The sequence below is a fragment of the Electrophorus electricus genome, chromosome 1 (genome assembly GCF_013358815.1).
Source record: "Electrophorus electricus isolate fEleEle1 chromosome 1, fEleEle1.pri, whole genome shotgun sequence".
In the NCBI taxonomy this organism is placed as follows: Eukaryota; Metazoa; Chordata; class Actinopteri; order Gymnotiformes; family Gymnotidae; genus Electrophorus; species Electrophorus electricus.
The window spans coordinates 10,017,501-10,034,851 of NC_049535.1; the positions used below are offsets into that span (position 1 = coordinate 10,017,501).

Consider the following 17,351-nt stretch of genomic DNA (forward strand, 5'->3'; position numbering starts at 1 on the left):
ATGGAGGGTTATCCATCACACTATATCAGGATCCTATACCCACTTTCTTGGAAACATTTAATTTTCTCTGCTTTAAAAATGCTTTAATCAAACCTAGCAGTCATCATATAATTAAGATTAAAGTTATGAGTTAAATGTTTAAGAGCAGAGGATAGGTGAATCAGAGCAGAGGGTAGGTAAATTATCCCAGGAAGCCCCCATGGGAAGCGGGTCCCTGTGATGGCTGAGCCAAGCAGGCGGAGAGAGTGAGATGGGTGGGTGGTGCAACTCACGCCATGAGAGGAGCAGACGCGTCCATTGGGCCCCAAGGGGCAGGCGGTGAGGTTCAGGGAGGAGATGGGCAGACACTTCCGCTCAAGGCACATCATGGAGGGGCCGCACGGCGTCCCATCTTCCACATAACCCAGGTCCGTGTCGTCATCCAATAGCACACGTCCACCACTAAGGGTGGGGCCAGGTGGGGTCAAGACAAAAACAGGCAGGAAGGAAAAATATGGGGTGGGGACACAGAGGAAGAGTGGAAAAAGAGATCAAAAGGACAGAATGAGATGAAAAATGTGTTTTTGGAAGGTTTACAGTTAGGGGGATCAACAGAATACAAACCCCTTCTCCTGTAACTCAAAATCTCTGCTGTGTTTAGTTCCAACTTTAACTCAACTAACTTGCCACAGTGTTCTTAAAGACCTTAAGTAGCTCCATAGGCTCTGTAAGATCTGTAAGCTAATTTAGATCAGGTAACAGAGATACAGGGCCACTGACCTGCAGTCTACCAGCCGCCCCTGATGGTTAAAAGTGGTGGGGGTGATGTCACCTTTCAGAGTCCCTATCCTGGGGTTTCTGCCGATGTTGGTGCACAGCAGGTACCCACAGAACACATCACTGGAGTCACAGAAATGGCAAAACACAGGAGGTTGTTTGGACACGTACAGGCTGCGACATTCATGAAGTGTAAGTTATTTTTTCTGTGCAGTTCTTAACACATGCAACAAGTAATGAACCAGGGTTAAACAGACTGTTTACTGCAGGGGAGCCATTTTTCTCCATCTTTCCCACAATTCCCTTTCTCTGATCCCTCAGTGTTTAGCTTTTCGTAGCAGTGTTTCTCTGAGCCCCCTGCCTCTGAGAGGGAGAAAAAACAAAGTGGGGGTGGGGGGGGTTGGGGGGCGAGCAAGAGAGCGAGAGAGAGGGAGAGAGCAAGAGAGAGAGAGCAAGAGAGAGAGAGAATTACATAGTGTGAAATTGGCTTGGTCAGTGAAATGATTTGACATTTTTGTCCATGATAGGGTTAGGATCAGGGTTAGCTTGTCCATGCTAACGTAGCTCACTTGGACCCCAGATGTACTTGCACTGGCTGTCCCTTGTTTTGCATTCACCACCATAGCAACGGCCCTGCAACAACAAAGGCAGTGAGAAGAGGCAGATGCAGTGAAAAGCTGGAAGTACTTGTGCCACTAACTCCAAAGAGAAACAGCACCTGTGCCACTATGTACTATGAGAAATAACACACATGCTACTAAGTCCTGAGAAACAGCACATGCCAAAAACTCCTATGAGAAACTCTGATAAATGAACCTCACCTGGTTAAGTTGACAGGGGTAGCTGTCCTGCTTGTGTAGGTTAGGAGGACACTGTGGGACAAAAGACAACTTCAGTTCAATTCATTATACAGCTTGGAGGAGACAATTATGAAAAAGTGAATTTGAGATTTATGGGGTGTGAGTGTTTTGTAAGTGTGTGTGTGTGTGTGTGTGTGTGTGTGTGAGTAAAAGAGAGAGAGAGAGAGAGAGAGCAAGCGAGAGAAAGAGAGAGAGAGAGAGAGAGAGAGAGAGAGAGAGAGAGAGAGAGAGAGAGAGAGAGAGAGAGAGAGAGAGAGCATGTGTGTGAATTTGTTACTTTGTGTGTGTGAATGTGTGTCTTTGTGTGTAAGAGACTGTGTGTAAGAATGACGACCTGGCCTGAGTCTCCTGAACAAGTCTCTGAAATATCACAGTCGTTGACAGCATAACGGCAACTGTACCCTCGCGCTAAGAACTGAGGACCAGATATAGTGAGTCAGAGACCGAGCTAGCCAATCCCTTTAAATAATACATTACTCTACAACAGCATGAATCACAAGGCATGATCACTTACAGACAAACCCATAGGAGCAGGGGGAGGGTCAAGGGAGGGGTGGAGACGGCATGGGGAGGAATGGGGGAAGTGGAGGGGGGGGTGTGTCGAGGATCGGAGGAGGAGGAGTGGGTGGAGGTGCTCTCACCAGGCAGGTGCTGTTACAGCATGGGCCATCACTACAGTGGGCTCCATTAGACAGAGAGCACTTCTTACAGCAGTCTTTATAGCACTCCTAAGATAGCAAAACACACACTCTTGAGAGTGTACACACACACACAAACACACACTAACACAACCTGCCATGATTAACATTTTATTACATTTTGCTTGTGATGGCATGCAGTATGGGAGTGTGTCTTTGTTATGGCATATGACTGCTCTAAATTAAGTATTCTACTGGTGGTACATGGTGTTAATGGAGATGAAAATAGTGTCACATAGTGTTAATGATAATTATCTTAATAGTGTCACATGTTATTAATGATAATTATGTTAATAGTGTCATGTGGTGTTAATGGTATTTATCATAATAGTGTCATATGTTATCAATGATAATTATGTTAGTGTCACATGGTGTTAATGGTATTTAGCATAATAGTGTCAGATGTTATTAATGATAATTATATTTATAGTGTCACATGGTGTTAATGGTATTTATCATAATAGTGTCACATGGTGTTAATGGTAATTATGTTAAGTGTCACATGGTGTTAATGGTATTTATCATAATAGTGTCACATGGTGTTAACGGTAATTATGTTACTAGTGTCACATGGTGTTAATGGTAATTATGTTAATAGTGTCACATGGTGTTAATGGTAATAATGTTAATAGCGTCACATGCTGTTAATGGTAATTATGTTAATAGTGGCCACTCACCATCCTTGCTCCACAGTCACACTCCTCCCCAACCTCTACATATCCATTGCCACATTCTGTAGCCTCGAAGAGCTGATCACACACACCCACACACACACACACACACACATACACACACACACACACACACAAAACCCTTACGGCGTCAAGTGCCCTTGTAGGTACTTTGTGTTGGAGTGTTGGAGATAAATAATATTATTTGAGCTACAGCAATTGCAAAATGTGTGCCATGAACTTCTGGATAACCTTGTTGGGTCTGTTGAAGAGACAGGAAGCACCTCCCCTGAGCAGGAAGTTCTTATAGTCAGCGATGCTGCATCTGGAGAACCTGCGGGGATGCTGCACTCTGCACAAGTCAGCATGGAAGTGCAGGCTTAGAACACCCATGATAACATATGGGACAGGTCCAAAGAACATCAAATACGCAACTACTGTGTGCGTGTGTGTCCATGCAAATGTGTGTGCATGTTGTGTGTGTGTAGCCACTGTACCCCGTATCTTCCATTATGCACCCGACCCATGAATCCATACAGCCACACTCCTCTGGGCAAAAGAGCAATAAACACAAATTAATTGGATTCACTGAACATGCCAATGGCCACAACTAACTCTAACCCTAACCCCTAACCCTAACTCTAATCCTCTAGCCCTAACTCAAACCTCCTAACCATAAACCCCTAACCCCATAACCCTAACCCCATAACCCTAACACTAACCCTAACTCTAATCCTCTAGCCCTAACTCAAACCCCCTAACCCTAAACCCCTAACCCCATAACCCTAACCCCATAACCCTTACACTAACCCTAACTCTAATCCTCTAGCCCTAACTCAAACCCCCTAACCCTAAACCCCTAACCCCATAACCCTAACCCCATAACCCTAACACTAACCCTAACTCTAATCCTCTAGCCCTAACTCAAACCCCCTAACCCTAAACTCCTAACCCCATAACCCTAACCCCAACCCCATAACCCTAACCCCATAACCCTAACACTGACCCTAACTCTAATCCTCTAGCCCTAACCCTAAACCCCTAACCCTAGCCTTAGCCCTAACTCCATAACCCTAAATCTAATCCTCTAGCCCTAATCATATCTTATGAAAGAAAGCACATTGTGACAGTCTCAGACATACTCCTCCTGCTAACTGGATCCCAGTGGATGCCCAGATTCTGTGCCAAGCTCTGGGAGAGAGAGGCAGCCATCGTCCATGTGCTGCCAAACTAAAAGAGATAGAATACAGAGAGACAGAAACATAGAGAATATAGAGAAAGAGAAAGAGAGAAGGAGAGAGAGAGACACACACAGAGAGAGAGAGAGAGAGGGTAGCAGTATTATACATTGTCTTATTCCTGCAAGTGTGTTACTAGAGGTCATTTTAAAGTGAAAATGACAAACTTCTAAACCTCTCTATGGTGTTAAAAGAGTTTTAGCCTCACCTCATTCACGCCGACTCCGCGCGGGATGGAGCACACTCCCCCAATATAGGCCACATTGCTCCTCCCATAGTGAAACGTAATGTTCCTGTGAGGACAACACCATCCTTATCTGAAGCTTCAAGAAACGCTCTCTCAGACTGTTCACTCCACATTTGCCCAAACCCTGTCTGACCCACGCTCGTCCCTGCAGCAGACTCACGTGAAGAGGTGAACGGCATCGGCACTGACACGGATGTTCTGCTGACGGTACTTGGAGAAATCTCGTAGCATGTCAAGAGGCTTCACGTTCAGGGGAATTCTGTCACGGTCCGTCCAAATCTCCACAGCAACCAGCACTACACGCGTGTTCAGCTGCTCTTTGAAGATCTGAGAGACATCATATTGCATAATAAAAATAAAAATGCCAAACATCTAAAACTAGATTTTTTTGTTGTTGTTTTATTATTCATGTTTGTTTGTTTCACATTCAAATAAACTAGTATTCTGCAATATGGCAACAATAATGCATACTTACTGCATCTACTAGGTTAACCACTGATTTGGCAAAGTTCCTGGTATGCTTTTTGCTTTTATGTCTCTTAAACTGAAAATAGAAAAGATATTGCAAAATATTTGATACGTCTAAGATTAAAATATGGTAGATTAATAAATTGTTTGTTTTATCGTGCCCCCTAGTGGACAACAGTTATAATACAGAACCTGGGAAGAAGGCGTATGCACTAAAACATGGGTTGTTAAGTCATGGCAGCACGCTTTCCCTGCCCCCAACAAAAATGTTCAATCTCATTATTACCCAACCCAGCATGAATCAAGAGTGATAAAACAGTGAAAAGTGAACACTAGTACTACTAGGACAGACTCAAGAATCAAGACTCACGTACCGTGTTGTAATCACTGACTATCATGATTTCCAGATATTTCATTTCATCAAATACCTTCTGTGGCATCTAAAAGAGACACCTGACTGTGACTTCACAGCACAAACCACACAGTTAAAATCCAAAAAGAATATGTGTTGCCACGCAATATGTGTGCCATCATTCAGGGATGTTGCCATAGAAACGGACAGGCGGCAGTCAGGGGCCTCACCGTTGCGCGTTTCCTGCGACGCCTCAACCACGGCATATCGGCGAAAGTCTGCTCTTCCTCCTCCTGCTTCTCAGCAGCTGAAAGAGAGAGAAGGAGATCTGTAACCATGGAAACCAGGACAAGACTCATGCAACCCATTAGGTGTCTTAGAAGACGGTGTGGTGTACGCCTACCCGGACCAGCGAGGTCATGACCCATATGAAGAGATAACATCCGCTTCAAGGTGTGGGGTCGCGACTCTGTTTCCTGCAAGGTAAAAGTTCAGAATCTGTAGACCTAAATTCACATTTACTGTTTGTACTTTGGCAGTATTTTTTGTACATAAAAGACAAATGCACACATAGTTTACCGAGTAGTTAGTCTGGTTCAGTGGCTCAATGAGGTAAACAAAGGTGCCGTCATTGAACATTCCACTGCAAGAAGAGAACAGCAAAGGCAAGATGTGAAAGGTAAAAAAACAGGCTCAGTCATTTCATCTGCTCATGACAAAGCCTTTGCTTGCTGTCAGGGGCTGGATAGTGCATGTTTGCCCTCTCTCTGTGACACGTGGTCACACAGTGCCACGATGACATTCAAAGCCTCTCATGCACTGCACCTGCCATCTGGTCACTCAGTGTGTCTCCAAAAGTATGCACTTACACAAACACAGGCACAGGTCCCCACACACACTCACACACAAACACATACACACAGAAACAAACGCAGGCACAGGCCAACACACGCACACAAAAAGACTGAGAGTGCATCTTACTGAAGCCCATTGCATGTTGACAGAGCCACTTGAGAAGTTTCCTTCCCCCTCACTTGGCCATGGTAGTAACAATGTTCTCCTCCCTAAACACACACACACACTTACACACACTTACACACACTTACACACACTTATAAAACACCATTGTGGGTTGGGGTGGGGGCATAAGTGTGCAACTTACCTTTGAAAATACTTGTTTGTCTTTCTCATAGTGGATCTCCACATAATCTGAAGACAGCAAATCACTATAAAATAAAACAATTATCGGGGTAATATACAAAGACATGAAACATTAAATACTATAACCAGCTGCTCTTCAAAATACCTAAAACTTCACAAGAGAAACCTGATCAAAGTGTAAGTGCTGCCCACACTACTGCAGATGGTGAGTCGATGTATTTCAGTGCTCACATTTGAGTAAAAAAAAAAAAAATCAGACATTGCAGTGAGTCACTCCTGTTATAAGCACACAAACACACACCTACTGACCCAAAATCTTCTGAGCAATAGAAATAGATCCTGTGCTGGGACCATGAGCACTGCTCTTTCTGATCTCCACGGTTTGGTCACCTAAGTGTGCACTTGGAGAACTCACTGCACAGAAAATGTTGCTCTAACAACAGCTAAGTTTAGGGTTAGGTCTAGGGCTACATTTAGGCTTAGGCTTAAACACAGTGCTTCAGATGTAGAGTGCACAGGACTCCTGTTCGGCATGACGCCGACGTCCTGTGCCTCCCACAGCCTTGACTCTGATGAGCATTCTGAATCTCTCAAAATGCACTCCCCCGGCCCTCACTCCACATGCTTGTGTAGACACACATGCAGAAATAAAAATACACACAAACAAAATAAACACACAGGAAAATACACACACAAATACACACACATCCCACACAATACATACACACACACAAACAAACACAAATCCCACACATACTCAACTGAACAGAAACAAACACACACAAATCTCCTACTTGTTTAGTGTTAGATCCAGAGTGAAAGTGGATCCGAAGGCGTCCAGCTGGAAGCTTGTCTGGGCCAAGTGAACAGGCTATGGGAGTCCAGCAGAAAAACAGGGATATTCTGAAGCTTTTATTAAACTGCACTGTATGTGTAAAGGTTTTGGCATGAAAAACACAGCAAAAACTTAATGTACATTTATATATATTAAAAAAAATGATAGTATCTCAAAATAATCACCCAATTACACAATCCCAACACTGTTATTAGTCAACATAATAGTTTTTCTTTGGAAGCAGAAAACTCAGTTTACACAGCAGTGCTGCTGTGCTGGAACGCTGCATTAGCAGTGAGTGTGCACTGCAAGCAAACCCCAACACTCATCCCTAGAGGAGGAAAATGCTAATTTTGCGAAAAAGGATGTTGGAGTCAGGGGAGGAGTGTCAGAGGGGTGCTTAGCAGACCATAGTCACCTCTGAGAGTTGCTCACAGTGATGTACACAATGCACCAAACTCAGCAAATGCCAAGGCTGGAGGGGGGTGGGGGTGGGATGTTGCAGTTTTGCCTCATTCTTATAAAGTGCTCATCCAGCATTCCAGTTCACACACACACACACACACACACACACACACACACACACACACACAAACAAGTCTATCTTACCTGGCCTCCACTGGCTTGGTTGCGCGCCCGAGTAGCCAAGCCATGATATGCGCTCTCGGACTCCTCGTTTAAATAGTAGATGAGGCGCGATGGATACGTGATTGTGACATGCCGCGCGCCCAAGCGTTTCGTGGTGTTTTTGTGGTCCGGAGTTACTGTCACATCTTGCCGCGACCCCTCGGATTTGTGCTCCCTGGTATCTTCATGCTCCGCGGCGGGGGAAACTGCATGACACGAGGCAGCACGACACGGCGTCAATTATACATGAACGTGCCTACCGACCCAAGCTCGGGACCCTGGACTGCGCGCACAGGAACTGCGCTAGTTTCCTGTAATGCGGACAACACCGTAAACTTCTGAGAAATAAATTACTTAGATCCAAAAAAAAATCACCATTTTTAAAATACGTATGAGGTTCACAATATGATTAATGGGGAGGGGTTCCTCACGGACAGAAGCTTCTTCAGTGAAAATAATCTTCAACTTTTGTATCTTAGTTAAAGGGATTGCCGAATACAGTACATAATACACATACGTTTATTCCACGAGTGCATAACCTCATTTAAGATAATCAAAGGAGGATGCAGTTCGCGTCAGTAGGTGCAGGGACTCTGCTTGGCCGTGTATTAAACCCATTCCATTTACATATCAGCGCTGTACAGGGGCCTGTAGAAGACACATCCTTCATTTAGACTGCGTGATATAAACGCATATCAACTGAACAAAGTAACGGAGGCTTGTCAGTCAAGAAACGCGTTTCCCTTGGTTTTCAAATAATCTGCATGCGATCGTTACGTTAAAGGTAACATTCTACCGCGAGGTACTTATAATCAAGTATACATACGCAAGTAGACATGGCCTTCACTGTCATGTTAGATGCGGACAGGTGAACAGCATACATACCAGCCAATGCTGAAGAAAATGAAGGTAGCAATGCAACTAAGATGCCAGCAAGCAGACTCAGATGGAATATCAGACGCATGATTCATATTTGAAGGCTAAAAAATGAAGTTAGCGCTTCAGACTACAGCGGACATCCCGAGCCATTGTTGCGGACGCAATGTAAATATCGAATTCTAGGTGTATCCCGCGGGAAGAGAAGGAAGTCCAGCATGTATCATTGGCGATGTAAGGATGGGTAGCGCAGATGACAGGCGGCGGGTGGGAGCACGGTAAACGGCGGAGGGATGGCTGGACGGCAGGCGGTGGCCAAGCGTCACATAATTCTGGGAAGCCACTGCGACTGCGCACTGCAGCCAGCTTTCCTCTGGACTCTGCTGCGCAAACACACCATGAACACTATTTTCGCACTCGATCCTAACATACGCAGCCAGGAGACTTGCTTGTGCGGTTTAACATTTTAATAAGGTGTTACCGGAAAACCTTTGGTCTCTTCTCCGTTTACACATTCAAATTTATATTAAAACGTTTTCTGGTTATTGTAATAGTAGTGGTAATAGTAATTTTATTTCGGTCCTTGTTTATAATTTTCCAAAGTAAAGACACTTAAAAAAATAAATAAATAAATATATATATATATATATATATATATATATATATATATAACTTTTAAATAAGATTATAGCACCAATTGTTGCAATATAATAAGTTTCAAGGAACTAAACCTAAAACCTCTAACGTTCAAGGTGTCCATGACCGCAGGGTATCATTAAAGCGGTTCTTTTTTTGAGAAAGGCGCAAAGGGTAAACCGTGAAGATAAACACCATCCCTGTTGGATAGAAACAAATCCGAACAATGGAGGCTAATCTTAGTATAACGGTCTTGTGGGACCAGCGGAGCGTATAACTGTCTACATATAGAGAAAAAAACAAAACAGTATCGGAAACTCAAGAGACAGAAAACACGAAATTATTTGCAAAATACACAATTTAAAAAGGACATCTATCCATATTAACATAAATACCTGGTAGAACTCATAAGTAAATTTATGGGAGGGAGAATCACGACTCAAAGCTATTTAGCTGTAAATAATAAACTTTAAATAATAAACTTTAATGTACAGTGATTATTCAAGCACTTGACAAAAATATTCATTAAAAACTTAAAAAATATCCCCTTAACCATTTTAAAAAATGCATATGACAAACAAGAAAAACAGACAAAAAATGACTTCCGCCTAGAAATCCAATTGTGCAAAAAAATGTAACAGCATTCAATAGACAAAGACCACATTTTGCTCTTTGCTTTTACAGCTCCTGTTAGACATATAAAAGAGACTAGGATAAAATGCTGGTTTTTCTGTACATCATGGTCATTCTCCAGCAGACTTTATCAGCTCTAAACCTGCTTTAGTTCTGGGTCCCTCCAGGTGCTTCACAGCCAGTTTAGCAGATCGAGGTGAAGCTCTGGTTGGAGTGCGGTTCCGGGTGGACACTCTACTACCTGCAGCTCCACGGCTGCTGAGCCTCTGCTGGAGAAGACTGTTAGGCTTTGCTCTTGAACTGGTCCTGGCTGACTTCCGCTTGGACCGGTAGCCAGGTGATGACGGCTTCTTTGGTGGAGTCAGGGGTTTCTCCACGACTCCCTGTCGACGCAGGCGACGGCTGACTGGTAGTTGGTCAATGTGTGCCTCTCCACGATCCTGTTCCCGATCGCAGCCTGCCACCCTGAGGTTGCTGTCTGCAAGGGGTGGGGCAGATGCTCTGGAGGAGCTATCTGTGTGGGAGACAGTGGGCATCAGCTGCCCTAGAAGGAAGCGACTACTACTAGAGATGGAAGAGTGGCTAAACAAGGCCTTTCTGCTGCTGGACATGGATGAACTAGGCTCTGATGGTCCTCCATTGTCCAGGCAGGAACCAGAGGTAGAAGCACAAAGATCTGCCATGCTACCCTCACTCCCGCCCTTTCTAGAGCTTCGGGGTGACCGTCTCTGTGTTGAACCATGGTGTTCCTTGTTGATGTCTGGACTTAGGCTACGAAATAACTGCCGGACATGAGAAAGACATTTGGTAGTGGGGGTTGAAGGCATCCCTTTAGGTGGAGTTTTAAGGATTCTGTTGGTCAGGGGGTCATAATATTTGAGAGGCGTCTTCTTGTACTTGTATTTAAGGGCATATTCCTCATCACCTGACTTCCGTTTTCTGCCTATTCTTTTAATCGGAGTGGGCTTAAAGGTACCTTGCCCTGCATCTGGGGAAGAAAGAACATAAACCACTGTTCTGGGCTGCACAGGAGTCATAATCCTGCAGTAAGATGCAGGAAGCTTGAGCGCACACAGCCTTGTCTTCATGTCTGGGGTTTGCTCAAGGTTCGGGTCTCTCTGAGGCTCACTGCTACTCTGCATGGCACCAGTGTCAGGTACTGTTCTCCTGCGCACCACGGGGCAGCTCAGGGGTGCCGTTTGCGTCCCGTGACTCACCTTAACCACCTGGCAGCGTGACGCCATCCGATATATCCGTTGTCTGGTCTTCCTGAACACAAGTGAGTGGTTGGGATCTTCCTCATTGTGCTCCATAAGAGGCAGAACATCTTTACACTCTACATCATCTACCTTCTCTTGGTTCTTGCACTTTTTCCCTTTCCTGCAGTGCTTCCCAAACTTAGCCAGGGACTCGCTGTCAAAATAGCAAAGAAAGCGCCCCTGTCGGAACTCTCTCACCATGCCCTCCACCTTCAGGTCATCCTCAAACATTACCTGCGCCCACGTCTTTCCGATGAAAGACTGTGGTATGTGAGGAAGGTCTGGTATGATATCCTCAACTGTGTTCTCTTTGGCCTTTACAGCTTTTGCCTCCATGATTTCTGGCACAGTGTTCAGGGCTGCAGTCAGCTGGTTTTCGTACTCTTGGTCCTCAAGGTTTACATGCACATCTGTGAGGCATGCTAGATATTTGTCCTCAGTTGTGATTTTCTCCAACGCTACCTGCATTGTAGTGTCCCATTCCTCACTGTCCTTAGACTCACCTATTGACTGCAAGCTGATGTGGAAGCTGCCCTCATCCTCCTGTCTCTTGGGATCATCCTGTCTCTTGGGTATGGGACTGTGGCCATAGCAGTGCCGCACAATAACATCTTCAATCACCTCTTGTATCTGGTCCGACTGCTCACTGGTCATCTGCTTCCTGTGTGGCTCCTTCCAGGGTGATGTTGCTGTGGTCCATGCCCTTGGCTGCAGTGGCTCAGACAAGGCTTCTGAGGTCATGTACGTTGTGTCAGGTGAAGCAGGAGAACCTGGGTTGGAATCACTGCTTTCTCTGTGCCGGTTGGTTTTCCTGTGTGCTTTCCTGTGCTGAAGCTGTGGAGACTCATGTCTTTGATGAGGAGTCTTTGAGCTGCTGGGGTGTGCAGAAGGTTGGATTTGACAATGATCTGCTTTAGTTGTATGTGGTAATTGCGTTGTATGTGGTTTACATGGTGTAGACTTGCCACTAGTCCTGTGCAAGAAGCCCAGTGTGGGGAAATTTTGTTCTGGAGGAGGGTGCTCCACTCTTACTTTCCCTGTGTCAAAAGCAGTTTGTGCACTCGTAGCTGCTCCTCTGCCCATTCGCACAGCCGGGGAAGGAGCTTGCTGCTGACTCCTACTCCAGGAGATAACAGTGGCTTCAGGTTGTGCTGTTTGGCAGGATTCGTCATCAGAGCTTGGCATCTCTTCTCGCGTTCCAACAGAGACCCCACCATCGTCTGATCCACAGTAAATCTCTGACAGCTCTTCCCTTGGGACCGGCAGGGTGCTCAAGCAAGGCAAGTCAGCATGGGTAGGCCTATAGGTACATGAACAGATGAAACTGAAATATCAGCTGTGTTGGAAATCAGCAAACAAAACTGAACTTGTCAACTACTCATGACATAAACTAATAATTAGGAAAAGGGCAAAATAAAAAACACTGGGCCTTTTTAACTACAAAGTATATGGCGCACTGTGTGTCAGTGTAGCGATGAGGATGGTGTTGGAGAACATCCTGGAGGAATCGCTCCATCAGGCTCCCACATGACACATGTGCCCTTGTTCGTCGTAGCGCCTCCCTGTGTCTGGTGCTTAGGATGTGCTAACGAAAAAGGGGAAGGAGGGCAAAACATCAATTTTACCAAATTACATCACAGAAAACTACTGTTAAAGAAGAACAACAGACAAACAGGCTAATAATTTGTTGTATCCATCATTCCATCTCCATGTCTTTAAAAATGGTGCATACACCAAAATCAGACGAAAACAAGCATTTTAAAAATTACAACCAAAAACTAAAGACTAGAAAATTAGAAAGTAATATCCACACCAAGGTCCTGGCATATTTTATTCAGCATCTTTTCGCTTAATGCAGAACATAGTATACAGAAAACATGATTGCAACTGTATATATGCTAATGCCATGTCTAATTTCAGATTTATTGCAATATATGATGAGTTTTATATACACAAACAAGCCATGCATTAAGGTGACCAAATACGCATATGCAATATGAAATACAAATTTCGGCATGAACGTGAGCAATTTTATGCTACAGCAATACAGGACAAACAGTCCAGTTTATGTACTAGAAAGGGCATATACATAATGAAGTAATGTACTTGCTCTACGCTGTTATAGAGGATCTGACAGCAGCCGCAGAAGCCCTGTCGCTGGGACGTGTTTGAGGGACCAGCAACTGGCTGTTCCTCCCTGCTGGACCTATATCAAGAAAACATACAATTCTCATTTTTTCAAAACATTAACAGGAGCCACTAAGCAAAAACATAGCTTCTATATGGACAACACATTCTATCACTATATAAAACAATCATGTGAATAATGAAATATAAACAAACCAAAACTTCACATTTCCCAGTGTATGACTCTTTGTTACATATAATGCTGGAGAGCAAAACATTCTGAAAGATGACAAGATTACAGAAAAAGGAAAATATGAGGTGTATATAATAGATTAGCCGAGCACTAATCATGAAGCAAATATGTTTCCTTAATTAATGGTTTGCTTTGCTCATCATATTGCTGTAACTCACCTGTTAGGGTTAGTAACCCTGTTATCCATGTCAGTTTGCATCCTGTCTGCATCTACATGAAATACTCAGAAATAAACCATTTGGACGTAGCATCTTCAACATCAATGTCTATAAGGAAAAGGGTTTTCAGAGCAAGATCCAAGAGATTGATGTAACAAATGTATTTTTATATACACACACACACAACCATATGAATGTATATGTATTGTCATACATACACATACAGCCATATAAATATATATATGTATTTTCATACATACTTTCAGCAATGGGAGTGGGTCCCTCCTCCAGAGGCATAGTAGAGTCTGAAAACAGCAACACGTTTGCGCCACGAGCAATTAGATTTCGATAAGTCTGTGCTTATGACGAACAAAATTACTGCAAATGTACTCACCTGCCAGGGGGAGCGGAGCTGCGCTTACAGGGCTGGCGATTCATATCACCGCACAGACGGACAGACACGAGGTATCCTAGATCTTAAAAGTCTTATCTTAAACAAAGACGATTTTTGCAATCCTAACACGAAGTATAAAATGTCTTACTTTAAGGACTACTGGTACCCAACATTTAAAAAAAAAAAAATTCTCGTATTTTTGCAGAATTAACTGCGTCACTAATGAGATTTTTTACTAAAGTGTGTGAATATTTACCGCGTGTTAGTTCTTCACTCCAGTGCTCGAGCGCGTGGGCTTTAGTTTATCGACCTAGCGCGCTTAATTTACCGGACTAGCGCGAGAAAGCCAGTTAGCTAACCCAGCCAGACAACTTCGGTAATTCGGCCTGCATTCATATTTCAAGTCTCCCATATTGATTAGCTAAACAAATAGCCTTAACAAATAGCGTTAGACAAACCCCCTCTCAGCTGTTGGATACGAATAAAAAGTTGGTAGTATTCTGACCCCGACACAGCTGAATTAACACAAACATAAATGTTGACTAGCTACGTTAGCTCTCTAGCTAACCTAGCTGGCTGAACTCGCGTCTAGTAATATTTAGCGTGACAGGCCAAGTGACTTATTTGAAGTTAACGCGCGACCGCAAAACCCATTGGCTCAACAATACACAAGCATGTTAATGTGAAAATCAACATTACTCTAGCTCTTCACCCGATTGAAAACGTTAGTCCATTCAGACCTCATCGGCACCCGTATCTCGCGCGGCTCTTCCCGTTATGACGTAGGAAGAGCGCGGGAACCCGCCCTTTTGGATAAAGGGCTCATGATGGGTTCAGCGTGCAAGACCCGGCACATTCAGCAGGTTAGGTTCCTTTATTATTCTTGTATTGTGAGAAGTTACCCTTACTGTGAAAATGAAGACTCCATCTTATTTTAAGTGCTACTTTATTTTATAATGCTGTCCACTGAAGTGTCAAATCTTGTTGAAGGCAGCCACATCCATGGACTGCACATAGTCCTCAAAGGCAGTGATCAGCTCCTCCAGCTGATCTGTTCCCACCTTGTCATCTTCTACTACACATGCAATCTGCAGCTTCTTGATACCATAACCAACAGGAACCAATTTGGCTGGGGGGGGAAGAAATGGCATTTATTAGAAAGTGAATGAACTGAACACTTGCAACATCAGTTTCTACAGACTAAGAGCATCATCCATTTAAATGCAGTTTTATACTTGAGCACCATGTCAAAATAAAAGCAAAATGGTTAGCATTAGTAACTTACACTGGCCCCACACCAGACCATCCATCTGAATGCTTCGGACGCACTGCTCTAGCTTGGTCATATCCGTTTCATCATCCCACGGTTTGACATCCAGAAGGATCGAGGACTTGGCGATGAGGGCTGGTTCTGCAAGAGGGTTAAAAGGTCAGACAAAAGCAGAAACATTAGTCTTCAGTAATCTCACTTATTAAATAAAATGGTGTGAACATGAAGGGTAGAAACATACTTTTTGACTTCTTTGCATTGTAGGCTGCTAGTCTCTCCTCCTTAATCCTCTTGGTTTCCTCATCCTATGAAAGTGAGGGGAAAAGGCAAAAATCAGAAGCTCATACAGAGAAATGAAACCCAACACACGTTACGTAGTCTGGTGATCAGGGATGAAAGGTCCATCATAACATCAGTCGAAAGATGGTGAGAGAATCATCATGCTTCCAGAGCAACTGCTAGCATTGGCATCCTCAAAGGGCATCATACAGACCTCCTCCTCCTCATCAGAGCCAAACAAGTCAATGTCATCATCCTCTTCCTCATCTTTGACTGCAGGGACTCCTACAGTTGTGTCCTCCATGCCAGCAGGCCCATACTGCCCCAGAGGCTTCTTCACCCCTGGGAGGCTGCAGTGTTCAGAGGGGAGTGTGTTAGTTTTACACACATATACACACACATGCACATAACTCATTCATCTCCCAGGTATGTCAGTGTTTAAAAGAATTGTGCATCATCCACTCAGGCGAAAGATGGTGATTCAACTCATCATATGTTGGGGAATCTGAAGGTCTCACATGCAGATGTTAATGGTTACCTAGCCTTCTCCTTCTGGTAAGACTTGATGTGGTTGTACCAACGAAGAGCATGGCACAGGTCAGCAGAGGGTGCACCAGACAGGGCATCAAACACAACAATGTCAGCCTGAGATGGCACATACCTGCGAGAACATAAAGTGCAAATACACATGCTTATGGTTCTTCCAAGCTCTAGTAAAAGCTAGTCGTCTAGACAAAGCTGTGGGTCGATTAACCCACGTCAACTATGGAACTCTCTAAAAATGCCAGTGTTCAGGCATTCAGTGTTCCTCCAAGAGCAGCTCAATCTCTTACCTATCCAGATATATTAACAAGTTAAGAACCCTAGATGAAATCTTTCATAGAAAAGGACGTGTTTAAGCTGCTTTTAGAACTCATCCAGGTATGAACGTACGTAAAAACACAAGTGACAATGACCAGCAAGTGACTAAAGTAGCATACCCAAGCATTTACAAGATATTTACGGGATCTGTGTTGTAGTTAGGCAAGCAAGAGAGCTAACAGTTAGCTATCAGAAGCTAACGCATGCAACCAAACGCAAAGCAGCTAGCTTGATAACCTACCTAGTATCCCAAATACAAACATTTTAACGTACCCCTCGATATAGCTTTTATCTGCCAAAAAGTCATTAAGGACTTTAAGCCCAGCAGGAGTTTTCAGGTCACCGAAGCCCATTTCTGAGATTAGACGTCGTGTACCGTTAGTGTTTGAGGGCGGAAGAGGCCGATAGAGCCGCCCGTAAAGGCCTTTATACGGCGGGACCACGACCCCTCCTCCAAACTGCAACTAAAACTAACCGATTAAAAACAATGACCAATGTGGCACTGAAATAATGTATTTATTTATTTAACGCATTTAACACCACTTGTATTTCGCTCGTTCCCATTAAATGGGCACATGGGGTGGTGAATTGAAAAGCTAAAATAAAATCACGAGCGAACGTAGGTTTGGAAAATTAACAAAATTTTTGACTACGTGAATTCTATTTAAACGTATTTACGCGAATAAATGGGG

General features: G+C 44.0%; 3 protein-coding genes across 6 annotated transcripts in view; all 3 read right to left on the reverse strand.

Moving 5' to 3' along the window:
* The window catches only part of adam23a (ADAM metallopeptidase domain 23a), a 15,112-nt gene extending 6,000 nt beyond the window's left edge, over positions 1–9,112 (reverse strand). For all 3 annotated transcript variants that reach the window (XR_003410278.2, XM_027004713.2, XM_027004715.2), the window contains exons 1-23: positions 8,799–9,112; positions 7,896–8,119; positions 7,246–7,322; positions 6,453–6,516; positions 6,272–6,354; positions 5,870–5,933; positions 5,694–5,766; positions 5,521–5,597; positions 5,313–5,378; positions 4,946–5,014; positions 4,631–4,797; positions 4,432–4,516; positions 4,128–4,215; positions 3,483–3,534; positions 3,238–3,337; positions 2,992–3,063; positions 2,258–2,344; positions 1,951–2,031; positions 1,578–1,628; positions 1,326–1,389; positions 1,014–1,119; positions 760–879; positions 273–441 (exon numbers count right to left, since the gene is read on the reverse strand). Coding sequence is in view for 2 of the 3 variants with exons in the window: in XM_027004713.2 (XP_026860514.2) it covers positions 273–441; positions 760–879; positions 1,014–1,119; positions 1,326–1,389; positions 1,578–1,628; positions 1,951–2,031; positions 2,258–2,344; positions 2,992–3,063; positions 3,238–3,337; positions 3,483–3,534; positions 4,128–4,215; positions 4,432–4,516; positions 4,631–4,797; positions 4,946–5,014; positions 5,313–5,378; positions 5,521–5,597; positions 5,694–5,766; positions 5,870–5,933; positions 6,272–6,354; positions 6,453–6,516; positions 7,246–7,322; positions 7,896–8,119; positions 8,799–8,877 (2,118 nt within the window). In the remaining variant the exon portion in view is untranslated. The remainder of the gene's footprint in view (positions 1–272; positions 442–759; positions 880–1,013; positions 1,120–1,325; positions 1,390–1,577; positions 1,629–1,950; positions 2,032–2,257; positions 2,345–2,991; positions 3,064–3,237; positions 3,338–3,482; positions 3,535–4,127; positions 4,216–4,431; positions 4,517–4,630; positions 4,798–4,945; positions 5,015–5,312; positions 5,379–5,520; positions 5,598–5,693; positions 5,767–5,869; positions 5,934–6,271; positions 6,355–6,452; positions 6,517–7,245; positions 7,323–7,895; positions 8,120–8,798) is intronic.
* Positions 9,113–9,879: 767 nt separating this feature from the next.
* Positions 9,880–15,083, reverse strand: zdbf2 (zinc finger, DBF-type containing 2). Of its 2 annotated transcripts, none has more exons than XM_027004685.2 (6): positions 14,250–15,083; positions 14,116–14,160; positions 13,856–13,907; positions 13,424–13,523; positions 12,775–12,902; positions 9,880–12,617 (listed from the first exon to the last, which is right to left on the reverse strand). In XM_027004685.2, the coding sequence occupies exons 2-6, from the start codon at positions 14,150–14,152 to the stop codon at positions 10,169–10,171; spliced, it is 2,766 nt and encodes a 921-aa protein (XP_026860486.2). In that variant the 5' UTR covers positions 14,153–14,160; positions 14,250–15,083; the 3' UTR covers positions 9,880–10,168. The 2 variants fall into 2 exon arrangements, with proteins under 2 accessions (XP_026860486.2, XP_026860487.2); XM_027004686.2 differs by having other exon boundaries at positions 13,856–13,963.
* A 95-nt stretch (positions 15,084–15,178) lies between these two features.
* Positions 15,179–17,078, reverse strand: eef1b2 (eukaryotic translation elongation factor 1 beta 2). The gene is made up of 6 exons (XM_027004689.2): positions 16,933–17,078; positions 16,337–16,459; positions 16,013–16,148; positions 15,761–15,824; positions 15,535–15,660; positions 15,179–15,378 (listed from the first exon to the last, which is right to left on the reverse strand). Exons 1-6 carry the CDS (start codon positions 17,010–17,012, stop codon positions 15,224–15,226), a joined length of 684 nt encoding a protein of 227 aa, XP_026860490.2. The 5' UTR covers positions 17,013–17,078; the 3' UTR covers positions 15,179–15,223.
* Between the last annotated feature and the right edge of the window lie 273 nt (positions 17,079–17,351).